This window comes from Sciurus carolinensis, chromosome 11 (genome assembly GCF_902686445.1).
Source record: "Sciurus carolinensis chromosome 11, mSciCar1.2, whole genome shotgun sequence".
Lineage (NCBI taxonomy): Eukaryota > Metazoa > Chordata > Mammalia > Rodentia > Sciuridae > Sciurus > Sciurus carolinensis.
This window is the reverse complement of record NC_062223.1, coordinates 95020282-95048270: the sequence shown is the minus strand read 5'-3', so window position 1 is coordinate 95048270 and position 27989 is coordinate 95020282. Positions and strand designations below refer to the sequence as shown.

The window sequence follows — 27989 nt, the reverse complement described above, 5'->3', positions numbered from 1 at the left end:
GACTGGGATTACAGGCATGTGCTACCATGCCCAGCTTCAACCATCAACATTTCCAAACACTGATTTTTTTTTTTTTTTTTTTTTTGGGTGCTGGGGATCGAACCCAGGGCCTTGTGCTTACAAGGCAAGCACTCTACCGACTGAGCTATCTCCCCAGCCCCCCAAACACTGATTTTTCTAATACCCAGAAATAATCCATTTAGCAGTTTTAAGACTAATTTGAAAAACTGAACATTATACAAATGTAAGTTAATGCTATAAGTAAGGAATAATCATGATTCCTGATCATGTTTATACCTGAGGTATAAACATGTGATAGACTTTGCCAGGTATTATAGAAATTTAAAAAATGAGGTTGGCTCAAAAAACATATGTGAGCATATAAAAAAAGAAAGACCATCTGCATTATGTATCCTTATTCCCAATAATCTCTCTCAGATATACCTGTGAAATAATATAGAATACAACGTCAACATACACTTTGATTTCAAAAGCCAAAAAAGGGATTTTAAGTGGTGAGATAATTTCTATTGGACTTTATATTAGTGATGAGTTAATTAATTAACCTTAGCTAATTATTTATTTTTATTAATTAGCATAAGATGGTTTAATCTCGTCCAAATGAATGGGTCTCTTTTGGTTGATCAATGCGATAGAGAAACTCTGCAGGTAAGAAGTATCCAAGATATTCCACTGTATCTGGAGTTGTATCATAATGATAGTGTCCACCTTCTCCATGATGACTAAAAAAATGAGTGTGTTCCAGTCGCAAATCAAATCCCTAGGGCAACAGAAAAGCAATCTGTCAATGCGTACTCAAATTATTTTGATTAGAATTTGTTTAATGAGTGAGGAGAATTTTTCATTATGTTACAAAGTTTTTATTTACTTATTTATGTATTACCTTTTTGTAGTACGGAGGGAACCCAGGGCCTCCTGCATGCTGGGCAAGTACTCTATCACCAAGCTATATACCTACCTCAGTTTTTTGTTTGTTTTTGGTTTTCCTTTCTAATTTTGTGGTAGTGGGGATTGAACCCTGGGGCAGTCTACCACTCAGCTACATCCCCAGCCCTTTTTAATCTTTATTTTGAGACGGGTCTCATTAATTTGTTAAGGCTGGCCTTGAATTTGTATTTCTCCTCCCTCTGTCTCCCAAGTTGCTTGGATTATATATATATATATTTTTTTTTCCCTTGTTTTTGAGATGGGGATCAGCCTGAGCTATGTTGCTCATAGCTCAGGCTGATCTTGAACTCTAAGATCCCCCACCTCAACCTCCTGAGTTGCTGGAATTATAGGCATGTGCCACAACACCCAGACCCGTTTTTATATTTTAGATAGGCATTACATTCACATGATTCCAAAATCAAAGCATGCGAAAGGATATATTCAATTAAATATACCTCCCTCTCTCTTGCCCTCACTGGCTATTTCCTTTCCTTACAGGCAACAAATAGAAGCAGTTCCTTTTATATCCTTCCAGAAACTTTACTTTTTCTATTCAAATTGTAACTCTCTCTGCACATTTCTGCTATTGCTTTTTCCATTTAACAATACAACTTTGACATCTTAGTCAATCAGACCATAAAAAAGCATATATTTAAAGATTAAATCCTAGGTATGTAATCATACTGGATCAAAACATATGAGCAACTGACTTTGAATCAGTCTATATTAATTTTTTCCAGTGTGTCGTATGAAAAGAACATGATAGGAGACCCGAATCCTAGTTGTGATTCTACTATTTAATAGTAAGACTTTGGGTGTTATTTAAAACACCTCTGCAGGGCGTGGTGGCGATATCTGTAATTCCAGTGACTTGGGAGGCTGAGGCAGGAGGATTACAAATTAGAGGTCAGCCTCAGTAACTTAGTGAACCCTAAGCAATTTAGTGAGACCCTGTCTCAAAATAAAAAGCGGCAGTATGTGACTCAGTGGTTATACTCCCCTGGTACCAAGAAACAAAGAAACAAAAACATCTGTGCCTTCACTTTCTCAGTGGTAAAATCTGCTCTTCCTAACATAGGGTGGTAAGCCACCTTCTCCCTTAACTTTCAGGATAATTTTAGAGATATCCTGGTTCTTAAATAACAATGACACAAAGGGTGCCTAAGTCTAAAGGAATATTCTAAAATTCAAGCATTATAATTGTAATGTTAAAGATAGACAAGGACTTACTGGGTCTCTGGAAACAAAAACTGGTAGACAAACCAAAGGAGCATTCATCTCATAAAAATGCAACCATTTATTCACCTCTTCATCAGAGTTCAATGGGCAGGAAGAAAATTCTGCAGGCTACAATAAAATACCATTAAACAGGTAAACATACTGAATATTATTTAGAATTTAAAAATTTAAAAATATATGACAATTAAGTTAAAAACTTTAAGCCTTCTTATACATTCTACTGCTTTTGGCATCAGTTATATACCCTAGTTTTTCAAAGGGTAACTAGTTTGTACAAACTAAAACTTAGGAGTGAATTAAGAAGGTAAAGAAAGAGTGAATTGACCATTGACTATTTTTTATTATTTGTTCTTTTTAGATATTGATGACAGTAAAGTGTATTTTGACATATGCATACATGGAGTATAACTTATCCTAATTAGGATCCCATTCTTGTAGTTGTACATGATGTGGAGTTTCACTGATCGTGTATTCATATATGAACATAGGAAAATTATGTCCAATTCTTCCAACTGTCTTTTCTATTCCCATCCCCACTCCTTTCCCTTCATTCCCTATTGTCTAATCCAATGGATTTGTATCCCCCTGTCCCCTGCATTGTGTGTTAGCATACACATATCAGATAGAACACCTGGACTTTGTTTTTTTGGGACCAGTTTATTTCACTTAGCATATAGTATCTTTTTTTTTTTTTTTCTTTCCGCAGTATCAGGGATTGAATCCAGGAGGATCATGAGTTCAAAGCCAGCCTCAGCAATCTAGCGAGGCCCTAAGCAACACAGCAAGACCCTGTTTCTAAATAAATTTTTTAAAAAAAATGGCTGGGGAAGTGGCTGAGTGGTAAAGTGCCCCTGGCCCTGGTTTCAATCCCTGGTTCAAAAAAAAAAAAAAAGAATGGATTTCGATGTTCAACCTTATATCATATATAAAAATTAATTCAAATGGATCAAAGACTTGAATGTAAGAACTAAAACTTTTAGGAAAAAATAGTGGAAAATTTCATGACATTGGATTTTGTCATGACGTCCTGGCTATGACAACCAAAGCACAGGAAACAATCACAAAATATATAGCTGGTAATTCCAGTGACTAAGGAGGTTAAAATAGCAGTATTGCAAGTTTAAGACCAGCCTGGGTAACTCTGCAAGACCCTGTTCAAAAGAAAAAATTTTTAAAAAGGTCTGGGATGTCACTCAGTGGTAGAGCATCCCTAGGTTTAATCCCCAGTACCTTAAAAAGAAAAAAAAAAAGTACTACATCAAGATTAAAAACTTGTGCTGGGGTTGTAGCTTAGTGGTAAAGCACTTGCCTAGCATGTGTGAGGCACTGGGTTCGCTCCTCAGCACCACATATAAGTAAGTAAAAATGAAGGTCCTTCAATAACTTAAAAAAAAAAAAAACTTGGGCATCAAAGACACTATCAACAGAGTGACAAGGCAACCCATGGAATGGAGAAGAATCTTTGCAAATCATGTATTTGAAAAGGGCTTACTATCCAGAATATATAGTGAAATCAGACAACTCAGCAACAACAAAACAGCCAGTTAAAAAATGGGCAAGGCTGGGGAGATAACTCAGTTGGTAAAGTGCTTGCCTTGTAGGCACAGGGCCCTGGGTTCGATCCCCAGCACCGCAAACAAACAAAAAAATGGGCAAAGGATTTGAACAGACATGTCTCCAAAGGATACATAAATGGCAAATGAGAATGTGAAAAGACACTATTCCTAATAACCAAGAAATGGAAACAATCAGTGTCCATGAAATGATGAATGGATAAAGAAAATGTGGTACATATATAATGGAATATTATTCAGTCATTAAAAAAAAAAGAATGAAATCTGGTCATTTGTAACAACATGGATAGACCTGAGGATCATTTTGTTAAATGAAACAATCAGGCACAGAAAGACAAGTACTACATGATCTCTCTCAGATGTGGAATGGAATATATAAAAAAAAAGTAGATCTCAGGAATTGAAAATTGGATAGTGGTTACCAGAGGCTCTGAAGAGTTGTGGGAGAGGGACAGATGGGGAAATGTTGGTCAATGGGTACTAAAGTTATAGTTAGGAGTAAGAAGCTCTAGTATACTCCAGTCAGAATGGCAGCCATCAAGAATACAAATAAATATGCTGGAGATAATGTGGAGAAAAAGTAATACTTTAACACTGTTGGTATGATTGTAGATTATTATAATCACTATGGATATCAGTATGGAGGTTCGTCAAAAGACTAGGCCATCTGACTCAGCTATACCACTTCTTGGTATTTATTCTGAAGAACTGAAGTCATCACACTATGGTGATACATATGTACCCAGGATTATACAGCAGCACAATTCACAATAGCCAAACTATGGAACCACCCTAGGTATCCATCAAGAGATGAATGGATAAGGAAAAAATGGTATATACACAATGGAGTTTTATTCCGCCATAAAGAAAAATGAAATTATATCATTTTCAGGAAAATGGATGGAACTAGAGACCATTATGTTAAGTGAAAGAAGTCAAATTAAGAAGTTTAAGGGTTGGGTGTTTTCTCTCATATGCAGAGGCTACAGTGGAAAAAGGAAAAGAGAGGTGAGTGCAAATCTCATGAAAATCAGTGGAAGATCAACAGAGAAAAAGGACCAGAGGGTAGGAAGTAAGGGAGGGAGAGGAGAGGTGCTGGGGAGTGATGTTTGCCAGATTATATTGTGTATTGTATGCATGTACGAATATGTAACAACAAATCCTATCATTATGTACAACTATAATGCACCAATAAAAAATGTGGGAAGAAAAAAATTCTGGTGTCCTATTATGTAGTAGGGTGACTACAGATGATAATATACTGTATACTTTAAAAATCTAGAAAAAATTTTTTGAGTTTTTGAATGTTTTTACCATAAAGAAATGATAAATGTCCTAACAGATCTATTTAACCTGATTTAGATACTACACTACATAAATGTACACATGTATCAAAACATCACATGGCATCCCATAACTATACTACTTTTATGTATCAGTTAACAATTAATTTAGAAAAAGGCTGTGAAAAGATGCTCCACATCACTGATCATTAGTGGAATGCAAATCAAAACCACAATAAAATACTACTTTACAACCAGTAGATGGCTATTATAAAAAAAAAAGTAACAAGTATTGTATAGGATATGGAGAAACTGCAAACTTTGTGCAATGCAATGGGAATGTAAAAAGGTGCAGTTACTGTGGAAGATATGACATTTCCTCAAAAAATTAAACAGAATTATCATATGATCTAGCAATTCTACTTCTGTATACATATCTAAAAGAACTGAAAACAGGGTCTCAAAGAGATATGTCTTTTTTTTACAGTTCTAGGGATTGAATTGTGGTTTTGTGCATGCTAGGCAAGTGCTCTACCATCGAGCTACATCCCAACCCTCAAAGAAATATTTGTACACACTTGTTCACAGTACTATTATTCACAATAGCCCAAGGGTAAAAATTCCAGTGTCCATTGATGGATAATCAAACTGTGGTGTATGCTTCAATGGAATATTATTCAGCCTTAATAAGGTAGGAAATTTTGATACATGCTATAATGTGGATGAACCTCAACAATGATATGTTGTGTGAAATGAGCCAGCTGCAGGAGGGCAAATACTGCATGATTCCATTTAACATGAGGTACCTACTAGATAGAGTAGTCAGATTTGTAGAAATAGAAAGTAGAGTGGTGGTTGTTGGAGAGGAGAGGGGAATGAGGCATTGTTTAGCGGGTACAGAATTTCAGTATTGCAAGAGGAGAAAAGTTCTGGAGATTTATGGTGGAGATAGCTGCATACTAACATGAATGTACTTAATGCCAATGACTTGTACACTTAAAATTTTGTTAAAATGATAAATTTTTAGATTACATACAGTTTACCACTATTTCTTTTTTTTTTTTTTTGCGGTGCTGGGGATTGAACCCAGGGCCTTGTGTTTGCAAGGCAAGCACTCTACCAACTGAGCTATCTCCCCAGCCCCCACTATTTCTTTTTTTAAAGTGGGCAGGAGAAAGGCTTTGGTTCGACTTTCCTCAGATTGTACTTTCTTGTATTCAAATGCATTTGCAGATATAAATATCTATATAATATTACTAATGATAATATTCACCTGCTTTCTTCTGGTTAGAGTTATTACTAAATGCACCAGATAAAATTATAAATAGCTAAAGAATGAATTTTAAGGTACAGGTTTTAGCTGGGTGCAGTTGCGCATGCCTGTAATCCTAGCGGCTCGGGAGGTTGAGGCAGGAGGATCACAAATTCAAAGCCAGCCTCAGTAAGCGTGAGGTACTAAGCAACTCAGTGAGACCCTGTCTCTAAATAAAACACAAGATAGGGCTGGGGATATGGTTCAGTGGCTGAGTGCCCCTGAGTTCAATCCCCAGTACCACAAAAAAAAAAAAAAAAAAAAAAGGATACAGGTTTATACTTTTTTTTTTTTCAGGTTTATACTTAATGAAATATGTATATCCAGGAATTAGCTGGAAAGGTGTGTGTCTATGCAATTTTTTTTTTCTTTTTTGCGTTGCTGGAGAGATTAAACCTGCGCATCTTAATCTTGTGCATCTTGGCTAAGTGCTCTACTACTAAGCTACATCCCCAGTTCTTCTATGTACTTTTGAAGACAGTTGGTTTATTTTGAATAAAAATAAAATAAAGACCAGTGTAGTAGTGCATGTCTGTAATTCCAGCTGCAAGTGAGGCTGACTGAGAAAGATCACAAGTTTGAGGCTAGCCTGGGCCACTTAGAGAAACCCTATCACAAAAAAATATAAAAGGCTGGGGAGGTAGCTCAGTGCAAGAGGCCCTGGGTTCATTCAGTACTGCCAAAAAAAAAAAAAAAAAAAAAAAAAAAAAGAACCAAATAAAACTCAAATTTTTTTATCTAAAATTCTATAACATTATGCTTCAGTTCTATAATCATATGGTATTTTCAAAAATTTATCTACACTACTCTTTTTAATAGTTTGGACCCAGAATAGCCAAAGCAATCCTGGGCAGGAAGAGTGATACAGGAGATATCACAATATCAGACCTTAAACTCTACTATAGAGCAATAGTAACACAGCATGGTACTGGCACCAAAACTGACAGGTAGACCAATGGTACAGAATAGAGGACACAAAAACATACCACATACGTATAGTTATCTCATACTAGACAAAGGTGCCAAAAAATTACAATGGAGAAAAGATAGCCTCTTCAACAAATGGTGCTGGCAAAACTGGAAATCCATATGCAGTAAAATGAAATTAAACCCCTATCTCTCACCCTGCACAAAACTCAACTCAAAATGGATCAAGGATCTAGGAATTAGACCTGAGACCCTTTACCAAATAGAAGAAAAAGTAGGCCTGAATCTCCATCACTTTGGCTTAGGACCAGACTTCCTTAACAAGATTCCCATAGCGCAAAAAATAAAAGCAAGAATCAACAAATGGGATAGATTCAAACAAGAAGGTTTTTTCTCAGCACAGGAAACAATCAATAAAGTGAAAAGAGAGCCTATAGAGTGGGAATAAATCTTTTCCAAACACACTTCAGACAGAGCACTCATCTCCAAAGTTTATAAAGAATTTAAAATCTTTACACCTAAAATACAAAGTACCGAATCAATAAATGGGCTAAGGAAATGGGCAGATACTTCACAGAAGATATACAGATGATCAACAAACATATGAAAAAGTGCTCATCATCCCTAGGAATCAGAGAAATGCAAATTAAAACCACCCTAAGATTTGATCTAACTCCAATTAGAATGGCTATTATCAAGAACACAAGCAATAAGTGTTGGAGTGGGTGTGAGGAAAAAGGCATGCTCATACATAGCTGGTGGATTGTAAATTGGTGCAGCCACTCTGGAAAGCAGTAAGGAGATTCCTCAAAAAACTTGGAATAGACCCACCATTTGACCGGCTATCCCACTCCTCGGTTTATACCCAAAGGACTTAAAATGAGCATACTACAATAATGTAGCCACATCAATGTTCATAGCTGCTCAATTCACAATAGCTAGATTGTGGAATTAACCTGGATGACCTTCAACAGATGAATGGATAAAGAAACTGTGTTGTATATACACAATGGAATATTATTCAGTCATAAAGAATAAAATTATGGCATTTGCTGGTAAATGGATGGAGTTGGAGAATATCATGCTAAGTAAAATTGGCCAAGCCCAAAAAACCAAAGGCCGAATGTTTTTTCTGATAAGTGGATGATGATACATAACAAGGGGGGTGGGGGGAGAGAAGAATGAAGGAACTTTGGATGATATAGAGGAAAACTGGCAGGAGTGGGTGGGGGAAAGTAAGCTGGTAGAATAAGACAGAAAGTATTACCCTATGTACATGTATGACTACATGAATGGTGTGAATCTACATTGTATACAACCATAGAAATGAAAAGTTGTACCCCATTTGTGCACAATGAATCAAAATGCAGTCTATAAAAATAAAAATTTAAATAAAAAAATAATTTGGAAAAGCAATGATGTAGATTCACAAATGCTCTTTCTACCTATGTAGGATCAACTGGCTTGCCATTTAAAATTATCATGATGAAAAACATTAAAACATTTCTGATAGATTTACTGATAAAATGAAAAGAGAATTAATTTAGCATCATCTTCATACTTCATTTATTCATTTGCTCATTCATTTAGTTAACAAAAATTATTTTATAATGGGCTGGGGCGGTAGCTTAGTGGTGGGCCCTGACTTCAACCCAAACACCATAAAATAATAATAATAATGATAATAATAATAAAAATAATAATAATAATGACAACAGCAACACACACACACACACACAAATTTTTAAAAAGTCCCAAATGCCCTGAGTTTGGTTTCAGATGGTATTCCATTCTTCATGTGTTACTGACATACATTTAGAACATAAGATATAATTTATAGTTTTTACAGTAAGTTTTTCTTCCCCCCAAAACATAAGCATCTTAATAGCAAAGTCAGCTCTGTATTGAGTTTAGGATTCTAGTAATGAAAATAATAAGCAGTTTTAAGACTTATACTTGAATTTATCTTGATCTTACAAACAAGTACGTTGAAAAGAAAGTTCTAATACATTAACATGAAAAAAGAACTCTACCTAGTCATTATTTAATAATGAATTAAAGTAGTGTCATATAAACTTTTAAGTGATATACTCACAACAAAAGGATTTGTTCAGGGTGTGTTTATACAGGTAGAATTACCAACATATTTAAAAATTCTAAGATTTTAATTTAAGCATGTGCACACACATATACCCATACACACAAGTATACACACATGGGCTCTTACCATAATGTGAGACTTTACTTTTCCCTTCTGAACTATAAAAGTCCCTCCCATCCCTACAGGTTTGTCTCCATATTGTTTTTCCAGAGTTTCTCTCATACAAGTCACAAAGTTAAGGTGTCCAGTTCTTCTTTTGGCTTTTACCTCAATGACCTATAGAAGATATAAATATATATTCCATTGGATAAGTTGTAAAATTTTATGTAAGTAATCACTTAAAATATAACATTACATAACTTAAAGCCATCAAGCAATATTGTGTTTGCTTAGTGCATCCAGAGGATTGAGGTATCTCAATCCTGAGTCTTCATCAATCATATATATATTCATGTATATATGTATATATACACATACATTAGTTATACATAAGAAAATAATCCTTATTCATATTTTCTTGAACTAAGTGCTACATGGAACTCTAGAGACACTCAAAATATAGGTCAGGTCAAGGGGATAAAAGGCTGAGAATTCCCTAGTTTGAAAAGTTTAACATATGGTAAATGGGGGTAAAGGAGAAATGATTAAATTTTCTCATTTCCTATAAAATACTGGACTTTATTATCTCTACTTTATTAGGTATTTTTACTTCTCCACCTCGTTTCTCAAAGTAGCTGGAATGGCTATATTTACTTATACAATCTGAGAGTTCTTACAAATACTAACACTGAAACCAATTTTTTTGTGCACTTAACCAAAAGAAAATTTGAAGTGAAGCATTAATTTTCCTTATCTTTTTCTTGTTCTATGCTACCACCATTTCTGTCTAGCACAACGTGATCAGTCAGGAATGAGCAAATTACCTATTTAATATCTGTAAGTAGACATTATTTATTTTAGCCACATGGTTCATGTAAATGACCCACTTCTGAAATTAGTATCCTGTTATCTTTTAGTTACTTAGAAAAAGGTATTGATTATTAAGTATTATTCTTAACATTGAGTTTAGATAAGACTTTTACTCTGCCTATAAAATTCTGAATTTTTCATAACTGGGTTAAATAAACAGCTTTAACTTTGGTACCTCTGATTTTCTTAGAAAAACCATATTTGGGGCAATAAAATTTCAATTTTTTAGCTATCCAAAAACATTTAAAGAATGTTGTGTTTTTATAGACAAAATCACCTTGCCAGGTTGGCCCTCACTGGCAAAAAGATTAGCCAGTAATGCACATCCAAAATCATGGTATTTCTGGCTGTATTTCTCTAGTAGGCACCCTCCATCTGCAGGGTTAATACGAGCAAAGTAACTTCCATTCACAGGAGGGTTGTGTTCACTTTCTGCTTGAATAACTGGCATAAACTGAAAAGAAAATAGTCAATCTTAGTAACTCTATGGAGAGAGGGTATTTTCAATCATGTAAACAAAATGTTTTCTCTCAGACTTTAAGACATTTCATTTCAAGTTTTAATGAGAAAACATGATCAGTCCCCAGAACCAAAGAAAGAAAGAAAGAAAGGAAGGAAGGAAGGAAGAAAGAAAGAAAGAAAGAAAGAAAAAAAGAAAGAAGCACACTTCACAAAGATGTGGGCTATGAAGCATCTAATTTTAAATTCAAAAAAGTCATTTTATAAAATATCTACAATATTTGTTACACTGTTTATATAACATTGGAATATTCTCTTGACAACGTCCAATTTTAAATTTTAACCCTTTTTCCTATCTTAAACACTAGGCAAATTATATTAATGCTTCTGCAAAAGAACGTGTATGACTACTAAGAGTCACATCTATTGTGGACAGACTGAAGAGGTCATTCAGTCTTGTAGTCAGGATATATGATGTAACTGATATTTTAAGAGTACATAGGTAAGTATATTTTACTGGTATATGTCACCTATACTAAATAGTAGTATATTATAATACTCATAGTATTAATACTAGTGGTAATCAACACTATTCAATATATATGACATACACTAGTAATAGTATTAACTTAATAAATAACCCTCATACTATTATGATAGTTTCCTACAATTTGGAAAAAGTTGACTACACCATGAAATATTCCATTCTTCTAATCCAAAACTGCCTTCATATCAAAAGCAAAGGTTTATAGAGAAGCAAGGAATCTTATGACATATAATCATAAAAATCTTTTACATTTCAAGGCCTTCAGCAGGATATTCTAGGGCCTTGGATTCATCTAAGGTTGAACCTAGTCCCTAAGAAAATTTGAAATTAAAGGATAGTGTTCTAGTACAGCTGGACCAATTGGAGCATGTGATAGTGTCCAAATCTGTATCAAACAGTGCCAATCTGGAGAGGTATGACATCAACCGTTCACAATTCACTCAGAAAGTAGGTTTTTGGGTAGGGAAGTAAGTGGAAAAAGACAAACCAAAAGTCAAATCAACAAAATAAAATAATTATATATAAGCTGACCTCAGAATTGAACCCAAGAGTCTGAAATGGGCCTGCCCCCGCTCCAAGAATAAAGGCTCCAGGCAGCTTGATTTCTTTTGCAATTGTATTCAGATCATAAACCTACAAAGAGGAAGACAATTATTTAAATCTTACCTTATACAAATTTCCTGGGTTTTTTTATTTTTTATTTTTTATTACCAAGTCTACTAGTATTTCCATCCCTGCCACATTGATCAACAGGTCTTATAATAATAAACAGGAATCAACAAGTTCTACAACCTTCATGTGAATGTGAACAGTAAAAGTACACTTACTTTCTTTTTGTTTACAAGAGGAATTAAGTAAGGCACACCTCCTACTTCTGCAATCCTAGTTTTCCCACAGATGCCTAAAAAACACAAGCCATCTTAAAAATAGGCAAACATAATTTACACATAAAATGCCAGAAGACATCAATTATTAAGAGTAAATAATTTCTTCAGTCTCAGTTTTGCAAACAGCAGGAGTTAGAAGATGTAAGTAGCTAGTATTCCTTTTCTATTTAACTAACTGTGTCTCCAGTATCATCATAACTAAATATGGCTTGATAGGGCTGACAGCATAAAGGCAAGTGAAAGTTGATGACAGGGTGAGGACTAGAACTGGAGTCAAAGTTTGGATTGGGTAAGGTGCTGAGAGCCATCTATGAACCCTGTGTGAGCTGAGTGAGGTTGGAGTCATAGGCAGGGAAGTTGCTGTCTTGGGAACTCCCATGTGGAAATCCACTGGTGCGAGACTGTTCACTTCATGCTGGCACCCTGACCTGCTCACTGCTCAAGTTTTAAGCACATCCTTCCTGAGATGGGTGTAGCATGCCAAACGCCAATCAACCTGTTTACTGCAAGACCCCCACCACACCAGGAAACAAGCACCTCCCACTGATACCCTATCCCTGCCTTTGATGTATTCCTCCTTAAATAAAAAATTGGGGTCTTTTTTAGTTTCAGTTCCTGTCAGGCCTGGAAGACCCATCAGGTACTCTGCTTTTTAAATATAACTTTTGGCTTTGTCTCTAATGTTTTATTGATTATTTCAGACTTTGATTTTCTCAGGTGGCTCACACCTCCTGAGCAGGAACCTACTCTGTGGGGTGCTGGCCACTCTGTCAGTAAAGTTTCTCAAATTAGTCTTAATCCTTTAAAAAACTATTTTTGGTGGTTGTTTGATTGCTTGTCTTTTTTTTTTTTTTTTACTGGTTAAAACGTTTTAAAATTTAAAACACTTTTCTCTGGTAGAATATATGTCCTTTAGATCCGTATTGCAAAAATCCTCTTATAAGTTAATTATTCCCAAGATTGTTTATACTAATACAAGTAAATAAAGATAACTTTAGATGCTAGAGATTTTCTACTTAGATTTTTTTTTCTTTTCTGATGCTAAGGATTTAACCCAAGGCCTTGAGCCTACTTAGAATACACTCTACCAGTCCTCTACTTACATTTTTAATTATCATCAAAGTGCAGCTAGACACAATTTGGGAGAAGACACTTTTAAGTGTAGTGGTAGAAAAAAAACTATCTGTTGCTTGAGAAAAAGTGGTCTTGACAGGTTCCTGATCACATTTTACATAGTAAAGAAGACATAATTGCTCTATTTCTTCAGCTTGCAGAAGGGTAATATAGAATTTTTTTATATCTTTGTTTTTTTGTTGGTTTTTTTTTTATATCTTTGTTTTATTTATTTATTTTTATGTGGTACTAAGGATCCAACCCAGTGCCTCATATGTGCTAGGCAAGTGCTCTACCCCTGAGCTACAACAGCAGCCTCTTGATATAGAATTTTTATAGGTTCCTTTTGTAGTTGGGGATTTAGGAAATATTTTTCATGAATTAAGCAGAGATTACTAATAGATGAAACTCTATTCGTAAGTGATAGAAAGCTGAAGCCTAGGGGAACAATTCGGTGACTCTATAGTCTAGGGAAAAGACAAATAACAGCTGAAAATGGTAACTATAGAGATAGAGAAAAAGGAAATTATACAAAGAAGAAAGGAAATGGGTATCTAAAGTGAAGTAATGAGTTAAATTTTAGACATGTGAACCTCAAGTTGTCCTTAGTATATTATGGGAGGATATGTTCTACAGGCAGTTAGAAATACTGATCTATAGCTAAAAAGAGAGTTCAAGGTCAAACAGATTTCAGTTGTATCCAGTTAGTAATTAAAACCACAAGTGTAGATGAAAAAAAGAGTACATAAAATAAGAAGATAATAGAAAAGAATTCTGGAAAGTATCAGTATTTAAGACCCTGACAGAAAGACAAAGGAGCCATAAGGGAGGAGGTAGAAACCAAGGAAGAAGAGGTAGGAACCAAGGAAGAGGCAAAAGAACCAAAGGGAGAGAACACCAAAGGGAAAATGTCAGGCAGTGATAGCCAAACTGAAATGTGTAAAGAAGTAATACTCATAAAATATACCAAGGCTATCAGTAACCTGAGTGAGACCAGTTCACATAGAAAGTGCCTAACCATGTTTAAGACCACACACACAAGAGTGGGAGAAAATCTTTGCCAATCATACTTCAGATAGAGCACTAATCTCCAGAATCTATAAAGAACTCAAAAAACTCTACACCAAGAATGCAAATAATCCAATTGACAAATGGGCTAAGGAAATGAATAGACACTTCACAGAAGAAGATCTACAAGCAATCAACAAACATATGGGAAAATGTTCAACATCTCTAGTAATAAGAGAAATGCAAATCAAAACCACCCTAAGATTCCATCTCACCCCAATTAGAATGGCGATTATCAAGAATACAAGCAACAACAGGTGTTGGCGAGGATGTGGGGAGAAAGGTACACTCATACATTGCTGGTGGGGCTGCAAATTAGTGCAGCCACTCTGGAAAGCAGTTTGGAGACTCCTTAGAAAACTTGGAATGGAACCACCATTTGACCCAGCTATCCCACTCCTTGGCCTATACCCAAAGGACTTAAAATCAGCATATTACAGAGATACAGCCACATCAATGTTCATAGCTGCTCAGTTCACAATAGCCAGACTGTAGAACCAACCTAGATGTCCTTTAATTGATGAATGGATAAAGAAACTGTGGTATATATATACAATGGAATATTACTCAGTCATAAAGAATGATAAAATTATGGCATTTGCAGGCAAATGGATGAAATTGGAGAATATCATGCTAAGTGAGATAAGCCAATCTCAAAAAACCAAAGGAAGATTGATATCGCTAATAAGTGGATGATGACACATAATGGGGGGTGGGAGGGGTTAGTGTTAGGGTTAGAGTTAGGGTTAGGGAGGGGGGCAAGAATGGAGGAAGGAAGGACTGTATAGAGGGAAAAGAGGGGTGGGAGAGGTGGGAGGGGTGGGGGGGGAGGGAAAAATAACAAAATGAATCAAACAGCATTACCCTATGTAAATTTATGATTACACAAATGGTATGCCTTTACGCCATGAACAAACAGAGAAACAACATGTATCCCATTTGTTTACAATAAAATAATAATAAAAAAAAAAAAGACCACACACACACACATGCGAGTACCCACATGTATTTGGCTTTCAGTATTATAATTTCCTGACTCTCAAATAACTGACTAGAAGTTTTTTCTAGGTATAACCTTTTGGATGATACAATTAAGATTAACCATTTTTGACAATCACAGCCTTTGGGATAGGTATCCCTGTGTTTCACCTTTGCTAGCAAAGCAATAAACCCTCTTTTTCCTTTTTCTCCAAACAGTGTCTTCATTATTGGATTAACATCAGGGATAAGGACCAAGCTTTCAGCAACAATTTGGTACCCCAGGTGGGACCTGAGAGCAGCCTCCATCCCAGCTTTCTTGGGCAGGCCTGGCTTTCCAAGGAACCCCACTTCCATGCTGAGGATTCATGGTGCTGGCGAACTTGTTGAGAGCCAACTGCAGGAGAGTTAGGAGACAGGTGAGTTTGCCTCCAGAGGAGCTGTTCCTATGAGTAAAGGGAGAGATTGAGGGAGCATCACAGCAGCTACTAAAGTTTTTTTTAACTCCAGGGGACTCCTGCCTTCTCTCCCTGAACAATACAGGTTGCTCCATCATGGTCCACTCTGAGGAAAAGGAAACTTAGAAAAGTTATGACAACTCTGGCCATTTGGTAAGTCCCCCTGTGTGCACATGGAGACCCTTGATTCCACACACCTGGTTCCTCTTTGTGGGAATATCTGGTCCCTCTTTCTGGGGACATCTGTGGCACCACTGGTGTATGAGTCACAGTTAAGCAGGACTCAAGAACTTAGGGATGTACTCCCTTCTGATCTGTTCTAGGTTCTCATCTGTTTGTTGGCCTTGGGCTTGGGAATTCCCTTTAGTTGTCTGTTTTGTTTGTATCTGATATTGCCCCTTTTAAGACATGGGCCATGCTGCATTGATCTTACCAGTAGTCTCTTGAGCAGAAAGATTCTGGCTGCATAGGCCACCTATAGTATAAGTCTGTCTAAGAGAAAGATGGTTTACGGTAACACAATCTGGACTTTGATCCTCATGTCTGTTTTCTGTCTGTTGCTGGCCCTTTAAGACATGGGCATGTGGCATTGATCTTACTAGTAGTCAGTCTCCTGAGCACGGAGATCTTGGCTGCATGAGCCACCTATAGGGATAAGCCTGTCTAAGAGAAAGAGCGATCACTGTAACAGAATCTGGCCTTTAAATGGTTTTTCTGGATTATACAATCTGGGTGTTAAAGATGATCTGTCAGGGGTAAAGTATATAAAAGAGATTCTGAATGTACAGGCATTTGTGCAGTTGCATGATAAGGAGTCTGAACCAATGAACTAATTTGAAGGTGCCAAAAGGCACTGTCTCTGATGTGCAAGGATAGCAGGACACCAGAAGAAAGGGTTAAAAAGACTGAAATCTTTTAAACCCAGTGCTGGCACTCCCAGTATTACTTCCCAGCCTGGCCCCAGGCAGCTGCAGATCATCTTACTATGGGTCAATGACAACAGCTCTAAACTGGGGGAAAAAAAATCTCAGAAAAGCTTCTTGGGCTATAGAAAAATGGCCAAAGAGAACCTGGTCTCTGCCCTGCCTTCTAGCCACTTTTGCTCTGAGTAGGTGGCAGGAATAGTCTCCCCTTTTAAGATCGATAGGACACCCCATTTGGCGAGGGGATATTCATCACTGGGGCAAAGCAAGTCTTGCTATAATAGTATCCCATCAAACTAAATGCCTGTGGAGACTGGCAGAATGAATAACTGCACCCAGAAAAGAAAAAGACAGAAACTAAAGCCAGCCTGTATTTTGTCAGCAGCCTCTGCAAAGGCATCTCAAGAAAATCTAAAGAAAAGGATGGAAAGGGTCTCCTCCATTGCACATCAATATACCTAATATAAGGAAAGGCCTAAAAGTAGCCTCTGGGTACAAATAGCATGGGGAACTCCCTCAAAGTTGATGGCATTGTGATAATGATAATGGAGACAGGTCAGGCTCAAAAATATCATGTGCTCCCATCCCTTGAATGCAACCTGGAATAAAAAAAGATTAAGGCACAGTTTTTGTATATGCTGGATTGTCCAACCCTTTCCAGGGATGAAATATGTTGTGTAAATTAAATGCACAGGTAACATTCTTAAAGGTCTGTTTCAGAATATGAATTTAAGAAAGGGTCCAAAACTAGAAAAGATAAAAGAAAGTTATAGATATGGAAATATATTTTAATATGGATGAGAAATTATTTTCTCTGATAAAGTAATATTCTCGTGCTAAAGTCCAAGATGAAAGAGGGCAAAACTAAAGATGTTAAATTGTGTCTAAGTAAGAAGGTTTGCAGAAGGTAAATCTCAAAAAGTTTGTGTTTCTGATTAAATTGGCTCTAATCATCACAGTCAGTTAATGTTATGTGAACTTTAATGTACTGATATGAAGCAAAGCCTGAAACATTGATCTGCTCTTATCTATGGGTAATTTTCTTGTATTTATTAGGTTTTATTACTTGGAGAAACTAAGTCTTAAAGGAATTGGAGTTTGTACCTGTTTTAAAGTCTTAAATGATTACTTTGTAACTGGTTAAACAAACAACTATTGTTTAGTTATAACAATATTGTTGACATCCAAAATATATACGAGTAGGTATATGTATGCATCTGAGAACTCTAAGCCTTGTTTAAGTGTTATGTAAAAGTTTATAATATGAAAGTTTATGTAAGTTTATTGGCAAGATAACCAATAAGTGCTCTGTTTTAAACATTGAATCTGATATAGAAGGGCCACACTGTCTCATATCTGTTTGCTTTGACAAAGTCAATTTCTGACGATTAACACTGTTTGCTAAATGTATAAGAGATTTAAGGCTATCCTTTGATTTTTGTTAATCCATGAAGACCTGTGATTATTATTACCACGCACTCTGGATTCTAAATTGTATTTTCAAAGTTTCAATTTAGTTAAATGTAAAGGTAAGGAGAGCATTTTGCCAAGTTGGTGTTCTCCAAACTAAATTCATGTGTAGCAAAAAGTCTTGAATTTGTATAAAAATAACAAATTTGGTCGGCATTTATTCATGTCATTTGATGTTTTATAGCTGGATAAAATAACCTCTTGTCAGCAAGTTATATGTACAATTTTGTGTTACTCTTCACATTGGAATTGGAATTTAAATAAATTTTTGGAAGATAATGAGAGCCTGATCTGTTTAAAGGTGACATTGTAAAACATGGAAGCATTCTGCCACTTTTTCCACAAAAAGAAAGTTAAAAGCTCTCTTTAAAAAAAAGAAAAAAAGACTAACCATTTTTTTCTTCTTTGTACTATTCTGTATTTTCTGATTTTTATTTTATTTTAATTAATTGACTAGCAAGGAAAATATAACACTCCTTCCTGTAGAAGAACCATGGCTATACAAAAGTACTGTGAATGATTTCACAGTGCTAAGAGGAATTGCCATTTGGTACACAAACCTGCTAGAGTTTACAATTCTACTTAAATTAAAGACTGATTAAGCTGGAAACATCCAAAAAGAACATTCAACTAAAGACCCCCTATGTTCATGTATCTGAGGTTGAGATAAATTAAGTGGTTTATTAAGGTTAATGAAACTTTTATGTGGCAGAGACAGAACTAGAGTTCAGAAATTCTATGACAAACTACTTTTTAATAAAGATGTCAATTATGTAATAAAACAACACTGCATTTATCTCCAAATTCTTCATGTAGTAGGTTATTTTGGGAGAAAGTTAGACTTCTAAAGCACATAGACCTGCATTCAAATCCTCATTATGATTCACATGGACTTTACTCTCAGCCTCAATTTTTTTCATCTATAAACTGGACTTAGTACTTGTCTTGAGTGTTATTGCAAAACTAAGACATCACATATAAGTATGTCTCATATTGCCAAATTATTTTACCTAACGTATTAGTTTTAGTCCCTTCTCGCTTCAGTGGATGATCACTTGGCAAATTTGTTGAAGTATTTTAAGTATTTAATAGATGAATCAAACATAAGCCTTTTAAAATTATTTCTAGTCCTAATAAATAAATAAAAACAAAAATTAAAGTAAATTTCCCTAACAGTCACTTGAGTAATTAAAAATAAAACTCTCATGTGTTACCAAGATTCTCACCTATTGAGTAAAGTAACCAAGACTCCTTCATAGATCTTCCCAATGTTTCTATCCTGAGAGGTTAACCCCTGTTCTGACTTTTATCACTGTAGATCAGTTGCCTGTTTAAAATACATAAAGTTAAGTAATCAAGGAAAGTTACAAAAGTCACAAAACACAATCTTTCTCCACAAGGTTATAAAATGAAATTTGACAAACATCAGAAAACAAGAGAGCAAAAATTAGGCACAATTTAGCCTAAAAGTTATGAAAATATCCTTTATTCATAGATATAAATAATGCCAGTTTCAGAAAATGATTACAAGTAAAAACCAGAAGCATGTTGCAAAAACTACTTACCTTTTACAGGAAAGGTAAATGGTTCCTTAGTCAAATCAGGGCAATCAACGACAGAGACTTGGACATCAGCAAAGTTATCTTTTAGTCCCTTTTGCAAAACTGATAAAGACAAGAAAAAGGGTTATTTAACATTAGGTAAAAATTTGGCCATCACATATCAATTTTTCCCCCAAATTCTCTACATCACACTCTCAACCTAAACTTGTATAATGAAAGAGTTCAGAAACGGTCTTCTATTTTTATTTTTTCAGTTCCTAGGGATTGAACCCTGGGCCTCAGGCATGCTAAGCACAGGTTCTAGCTACCACTGAGCTATACCATCGACCAAGAAATGGTATTACTTATGAATATAATTAGACTTTGACATAATTAGAAGTGATAATATGGACTAAGACACAAAAATATCTTATCCACAGTGATTATAAACCTCTGAAGATAAAAAGACTGCACTCAGGTGAGGACTACCTCCCTTTGAGGGAGATTCCAAAAACTTATTGAAATGTAAGTATTTAAACTCTTTAAAAAGTAGGCAATCACATGCACCACCTTTAAGGAAGATTACAGACAAAATGTTGAGCAAAAGTCAGACACAACACGAGTAAAGACTATATGACTTAACTTTATGTATTTCAAACAGGCAACTGATCTACAGTGATAAAAGTCAGAACAGGGGTTAACCTCTCAGGATAGAAACATTGGGAAGATCTATGAAGGAGTCTTCTGGGATATGGAAAACATTTTACATTTTTTGCATGGCAGTTACATGGGTGTAAACATTAAACAAGCTGTACACTTAATATTCGTGTATTTTATTATAAATATGTCACAGTACAAATGTAAAAAAGTGTGCCAGTTATAAATCCAAAGACCAATGTATTTTAAAAATATTTTTAGTTGTAGATGGACACAATACTTTTTATTTATTTATACATGATGCTGAGGATGGAACCCAGTGCCTCACACACACCAGGCAAGCACTTATCACTGAGTAACAACCCCAGTCCAAGAGCAATGTATTTTTAAGGATCAAAATGAAACACCAAAATTAAGGACCCCTCTAAAATTAAAATGATGTTTTTCTGCATCTGTTTTTCCTCATACTGAGAATAAAAGTTGGAGAACTGGCTGTGCCCTGGCTGGGGGATGCTAAGGAAACTGTGAGTGGAGACTGCCCCCTTGCCCTGGCCTGACACCCCTAACATGTTCTCTGTCTTATAGGCTAACTAAATCTACACACAAATATTTTTTCTGCCTTCTGCTACCTCTTCTCTCTCTCTTTTTTTTTTTTGTTTTTTTCAATACTGGGTGAGGATGGAACCCAGGGTTGCTTTAACAGTGTTATATCCTTAGCCGTTTTTATTTTCTACTTTGAGTCAGGATTTAGCTAAAGCGCCAAGGTTGGCCTCAAATTTGTAATACTCCTGCCTCAGCCTCCCAAACTGCTGAGATTATAGGCATGTGCCACAGTGCCTGGTTCACCTTGTGGGCAGTTGCTCTTGCTAAAAAGTACGGTCTCTTTACTTGGTTCTGCAGATGTCCAATGAGTAACTAAAAGTGGGATAAAAAGTTTGGTATTTCTGTTTCATTTTGTATCTTTCTCCTTTATTACCTTAAACCTGGGGTCAGATTCCTAGTGTACTTTGCACATAAGCATGTTAATCATTTGAGGAGTGTTCATCTAAAAAAGCCAGTTATTCTCCCCTTTCAAGGATAAAGACACCAAGCTGAGAATAACTAAGCTATTTTAGCCTGGTGTGGTGGAATCCCATTGACTTGGGAGGCTAAGGCAGGAGGATCACAAGTTTCAGGATAGCCTCAGCAATTCAGCAAGGTCCCAAGCAACTTAGCCTGACTCAAAATTAAAAAAAATAAAATGGGATGGGGATGTAGGTTAATGGTAAAGTACTCCTTGGTTCAATCCCCAGTATCCACCCCTCCCCCCCCCAAGAATACTGTAACTGGCAAAAAGTTAATAAAGCAAAGTTGTGCAATTCTGGGCATCATGTGGATTACTTTAGTCAATTTCATCATGTTAAGTTGGTGTCACCAATAATCTACAAATGGTGAGTTTAGTTTTTTGAGGGGACATAATTTTGGACTTTCTCTATAAAAACAGTACAGAGGGGCTGGGAATATAGCTCAGTTGGTAGAGTGCTTGCCTTGCAAGCACAAGGCCCTGGGTTCAATCCCCAGTACCGCAAAAAAACAAACAAACAAACAAACAAACAAAAAAAAACAGTACAGAATAGATATTGAAATGGCAAATTCTGATACAGAAGTACCATTTCAATAAGATATAAATTAGTAAGATACATATAAATCTTAGAATCTTTTTCACTTGAAAGAGTTCTTAAAAATCCACAGTTAATATTGTTTTTACCTGCAGCAAGTTCCTCTAGACTTGGCACATGAAAAGAAAACTCAGAATGAGCCATTTTCTTTCCTCTTTAGGTATAAGGTTGTACAAACAAAGCTCCTGTTGGCTAGTATCTCAAGAGTTCACAGTGTACCAGATGTGAACAGTGCTGTTCTGGAAATGAACATTGAGAGTTCAGTTATATAACAAAGGCAAAGGGCATTTAGGCTTTTCAATCCTCACAGAAAGGAAACCACAGCTTCTAGCATTTAATATTCTAAGTGAACAATGAGCAAGTGACCTCTTTTAATACTGTTATTTTCTTTCTTCTTCCTTTCTTTCTTTCTCTCTCTCTCTCTGTCTCTCTCTTTTTTCCTTCCCTCCCCATCTCTCATCTCTCTTTCCCTCCCCCCCTCCCTCTCCCACCCCTCCTCTTTCTTTCTTTCTCCTGGCTGGGTATTGAATCCAGGGCCTCACGCATGATAGACAAGAACTCTATGCTAAGACTGCCTATACTCTCAGTCCAAAAGTGTTATTTTATTTTATTTTATTTTTTAAAGGAAAGTGGGTATGAGTTTTTTTTTTTTTTTTTTAAGTTGTTAATGAACCCTTATTCTTTTATTTATATGTGGTGCTGAGGATTGAACCCAGTGCCTCACACATGCTAGGCAAGTGCTCTACCACTGAGCCACAACCCCAGCCCCCAAAAGTGTTATTTTAAATAGTTGGCATTTAAAATAAACTAACAAGAGGAAACACTAATATAAGAGTACGTATATGATTCATTTCATTGGTCATATATCTGAACATGTAATTTTCTAATGGTTGGTCAAAGGAATATGGGTCTTGAAGCAAAAGGTACTTATTAAGGATTGTGAATAAGTATCTAAATGACTATAGATAACAGTATTGGATTCTATATTACTACATGACATATAGATGATGTATAGATAGCATATAAAATACATAAATAAATTTCCATAATGTGTTTCTCACTCTATTTTGACATTTAAGCTAAAATTAAATTTCTTTGGGTGTCATTTTTACAAAAGAAAATTTAAATCACTATTAGAAGTGGAAACAGAAAATGATTAGCTTCTGAAATTTAAATTTTTAGATTTGTTTGAAAATAAACAACTTTCTTGGTAAGCAGCTTTATTGATCAATGAATCTGAAAACCTGTTTATAATTTGATATTTTAAAAATACATGCTTACTATAATTTACAATAAATAGGTATACATTCAGAGAGATTAGTATCTTACCTCAAATGTTCAAGTGATGAGGTGTGCAAACAGAGGGAGATAGATAAAATAAAGGCAGAAAAAGGGGGGTAAAAAAAAAGGAAGACAACATGGGTGGAGAATGCCACTCCAGACCAGTCGCAATAAGGAATAAGAGCAAACCTTAAGGAAATTTCTGCTGGAGTTGTTTGTTTTATTCTTTTTCTTTTAGAACATTCTTCATTGACATTTACTAGACAAATGTAAGGCCTATTCACAAGGCTCTGAAGTTAAGGACAATACATTCTTTCACCAGAAAGGTGTTCTTTTCCTTTGTACCCTTTGCTACAAACTGGCCCATGTGTATTTTAATTCTCATTAAAACTGTTAATAGAGCAGGGCATGGTGGCACATACCTGTAATCCCAGTGATTCAGGAAGCTGAGGCAGGAAGATTCCAAGTTTAAGACCAGCCTCAGCAACTTAAGGAGACCCTATCTCAAAATAAAAATAGAAAAGGGATGGGGCTCCATGTAGAGCGCCCTAGATTCAATCCCCAGTATTGGGGAAAAAAAAATGTTAATAGAACATCTCATTAACTGGAATGTCTCTGGTTTTAATATGCTTACTTAGCATGTGAAAAATCAGAATCCTTTCAATTGCATTTCCAAAAATATTTTATTTTTAAAAATTTCCAAAGATTCATAGATTACATAGAAACTAACCGGTTTTCTAGTTCTGATGATACTTCCAAACATATCCTCTATAAACACGCTATTGGATATGTTTAGGACTTGAAATTTACATTTTTTTTAAAAAAAGAGATGGGGTCTCACTTTGTTGCCCATACTGGCCTGGAACTCCTGGTTTTATCTACCCTTCAACCTCAGCCTTCTGTAAAGCTAGGACTATAGGCATACACCACTGTGCCTGGAGACATTTACTTTAGTACTTTACGCAATACTAGCTTTCGCTGTCCTTTAGTTATTTAATATAATCTGATCTCCCAAATTAAATATAAATAACTGTTGATAAAAAGTGCTACATAGGGCTGGGGAGATAGCTCAGTTGGTAGAGTGCTTGCCTCATAAGCACAAGGCCCTGGGTTCGATCCCCAGCACCAAAAAAAAAAAAAAAAAAAAAAAAAAAAAGTGCTACATAATAATACTTCAAATATCTTAAACCTATTTTTGAGTTGAATAATCTATGATTATTTTGGAGTAAGATACTTTAATTTTTTCTTATTAAATAATTTCTGATCAACAGATATTTTATGCAAATAATTCCTGTGGACTTTTCACCCAGATTTCCCAAAGTTTATCACACTCTATCAGGTAATCAGCAGGTACTTATTTATAAAACTTTCAAAATCTGTATAATGAATGGCATATTCATTTATGAGGATAATAAAAGCACTTTATTATTGTTATTTTTATTCTGGTACCAAAGATTGAATCCAGGGGTGCTGCTTTACCACTGAGTCACATTCCCAGCCCTTTTGATTTTTTAATTTTGAGACAGGGTTTTGCTGAATTGCTTAGGACCTAAGTTGCTGAGGCTGGCTTTGAACTTGCCATCCTGCCTCAGCCTCCCAAGTCACTGGGATTACAGGTGTGTACTACCATACCTGGCAATAAAAGAACTTTAGATATTTCTGCTAACAGTAGGAATAGGGACTTAAGTTAAATCCAAACATGTAATTCTAATTTTATACACTTTCCTATCTCAAAAGAAAATCTGGGCCTCTTTGGTCTCTGCCGCAGAAGCGAGATGACGAAGGGAAGGTCATCGTTTGGAAAGCGTCGTAATAAGACGCACACATTGTGCCGCCGCTGTGGCTGTAAGGCCTACCATCTTCAGAAGTCGACTTGTGGCAAATGTGGCTACCCTGCTAAGCGCAAGAGAAAGTATAACTGGAGTGCCAAAGCCAAAAGACGAAATAACAGTGGGACTGGTGGAATGAAGCACCTAAAAATTGTATACCGCAGATTCAGGCATGGATTCCGTGAAGGAACAACTCCTAAACCCAAGAGGGCAGCTGTTGCAGCATCCAGTTCATCTTGAGAATTTCAACAGCTAGTCACCCAATAAATGTTCTGGTTTTTAAAGATGTTAAAAAAAAAAAAAGAAAGAAAAAGAAAATCTGTCAGATTATTTCCCTACCAAATTAGAAACATAAGCTTAACCCTGGGAAGTTATAGCCTGAATAACTTGTTTAGAAATATGGAATTTCTGGTAGGCACAGAAAAGTTGTGTCGTAGCATGGGTACATGTGTGGGATGTTGCAGGGGGCAAGGTTAAGTTGAAGTGATAAGAGAAATATTTTCATTTAAAGTCAGAGGGGCTTCTTGGCTTTGGGCCAGATGAGGCAATATTTACTCTCCTGATTTAATTGGTGGAGTCAATAGCTCAGAAATAGGATTTGGAGAAAGAATGAATAAAAAAGGGAGCAGCTTTAGAAGACCACCCAAAGTGGTAGACCATAGTTGGCAACCAACTATGTTGCCACAAGTTGACTTCTGAAGATGGTAGGCCTTAGAGCCAACTATGGTAGACCAACTATGGCAACCATGCTGATTACCATTTATTGAGTGCACCTTATATATCAGACATTATGTTAGGCCCGCTACAGTCATTCTCTCAAGACTTTTCACAAATACGATAGGCAGGTATTACCCTACTCATTTTATAGAAGAGGAAATAGATCAGAGAAAATATTTTATTTACCCAAGATCACTCAGCTGTTAAGTGGCAGAAAGAGAATTCAAAAGCAGATCCAACCCCCAAATAATTTTTTTTGCAATTTTTTTTTTTTTTTGCAGTGTATTGAACCCAGGGCATCCTGCATGCTAGGCAAGTGCTCTATCACCAAGCTATACCTCCAGCCCAATAATCTCATATTTGAACTTATTTTGTTTAAGTGAAGTTTGGTAGGTCAATGAAGCATGAGTAGGAACAAAGGACAGAGGTGCAACATGTATGTCCTTCACTGTGCCTTGCTATCCCACTTGCACAAGGCATTTGCAATGCCCCATTAGTACAGAATTCTGGTGGACCCACCAAATGTGGAAGTTCAGAGAGACTCAAGGTTGCTGGATTCTGTAGAAGTTTAGAAGAATGTGTATATAGCACGAAATATAAACAGTTAAGTCTGTTTTGTACAGCATTTCCACTCTTCTAGTAAGAACAAAATACACATGTTTATATGAACTTTGAAATACAAGCTGTGAAATTTCAGTGATTCTGCATACAAGTTAAATGTTCTTATATTTGTATTTAAAACTGGCATTGCACAATACAAAGAAAAATGGTATAATTGACACTGATGATTATAATTTAATTTCTTTACTTAGAATGACATTAAATAGCAAGTTTTAAAACTTCAGGCCAAGTTGAAATATCACAGAAGAAAGAGCTCATATTTTAGTATCTTTATTTTTATTAGTTGTTGATGGACTTTATTTACTTATTTATATGTTATTTATCTAACCCAGTGACTCACACATGCTAGGCAAGTGCTCTACCACTGAACCACAAACCCAGCACCATATTTTAATATCTTTAATGGCACTTTTCCCCTCCTTTTTGAACAAGGGACTGTATTTCCATTTAGTACTGAGCCTCACAGCTTACATAACTGGGCCAGTTTCTGAAGGTGGCAGTGAACAAGACCTGTGATACCTGTCCTGAAGCTTATGATTAGTGCATACACTGTGGATGGAATGTAGTAGGCTACTTACAAGATCAGACTTTTTATCCCTGGAATTGTTCAATATTTGTAGCAAAGAGACCTGTTCAAGGCCTGTCCAGTCCTAAAATGACATTATCTATAAACTAAGAATAGGCAGCTTTACTGGTTTGTCATGTGGTCTGAAAACAAAAAAAATCAAACCAGTTTTTTCTTTTTCTTTTTTTCAAACTACTTTGGGAGGAAAGAAACCGACCCTAATTAAACTAGTTTAAATTGCTTACTTTTAACTCAGTAAGTGCTCAGAGAACTGATGGAGGAAGGAGAACTACAGGGAAATTCTTCAGCTGGTATCTTGTGATATGTTAACCAACTCATTGAAAGGAGACCCTTAGCGAGTAAGGGAATGCTAAGTAAAGCAGGGGATGGTAAAAGTGGGTGTACTATGGGAGTAATATTGTCTTTCAATACAAAGACAATACATTTGGAGTCAGATCAATAACATGAAACTTTCCCCATATTTTAACATAGATGACATGTTTGAAAGCAAAATTAGACACTGTGGGACACGCATATATCGGGGCCAGGCTTTAGAAAACAGATCTCATTTCAGCAAATGCAAGTCCACAGGAAACAAATCACACACTTCCTCGCGGTTCACATGCATTCAGTTCACTTGACCTCACAACTTTTTTGCCAAAATGTACTTGGCTATTAAACTTACCAAATATCAGTCGGCGAAGCTCACGGGCCTAGATCTTGATCTCTCCTAGGTGGACCCACCCCGCCTCCTCCAGTTGAGTACGTCTAGGCTCCGCCCGCTTCTATCGCTCCTCCCCTCGCCGAAGTCGGAACAGCAGCACCGCCTCTCTCTTCCCGGGGCTCTTTTCTTCCCGAGGA

General features: G+C 36.0%; 2 protein-coding genes across 4 annotated transcripts; one reads left to right on the top strand and one right to left on the bottom strand.

Moving 5' to 3' along the window:
* Positions 1-173: 173 nt before the first annotated feature.
* C11H11orf54 (chromosome 11 C11orf54 homolog) lies at positions 174-27939 on the bottom strand. Of its 3 annotated transcripts, XM_047516101.1 has the most exons (9): positions 27814-27939; positions 22205-22354; positions 19825-19923; positions 12190-12263; positions 11894-11995; positions 10634-10810; positions 9514-9663; positions 2182-2298; positions 174-781 (listed from the first exon to the last, which is right to left on the bottom strand). In XM_047516101.1, exons 2-9 carry the CDS (start codon positions 22257-22259, stop codon positions 608-610), a joined length of 948 nt encoding a protein of 315 aa, XP_047372057.1. In that variant the 5' UTR covers positions 22260-22354; positions 27814-27939; the 3' UTR covers positions 174-607. The 3 variants fall into 3 exon arrangements, with proteins under 3 accessions (XP_047372057.1, XP_047372058.1, XP_047372059.1); XM_047516102.1 differs by lacking the exons at positions 22205-22354; positions 27814-27939 and adding an exon at positions 19486-19586 and having other exon boundaries at positions 19825-19916; XM_047516103.1 differs by lacking the exons at positions 12190-12263; positions 22205-22354; positions 27814-27939 and having other exon boundaries at positions 19825-19872.
* Positions 25151-25509, top strand: LOC124958249 (60S ribosomal protein L37-like). Its single transcript, XM_047516105.1, has one exon. The coding sequence runs from the start codon at positions 25172-25174 to the stop codon at positions 25463-25465; it is 294 nt and encodes a 97-aa protein (XP_047372061.1). The 5' UTR covers positions 25151-25171; the 3' UTR covers positions 25466-25509.
* Positions 27940-27989: the final 50 nt, after the last annotated feature.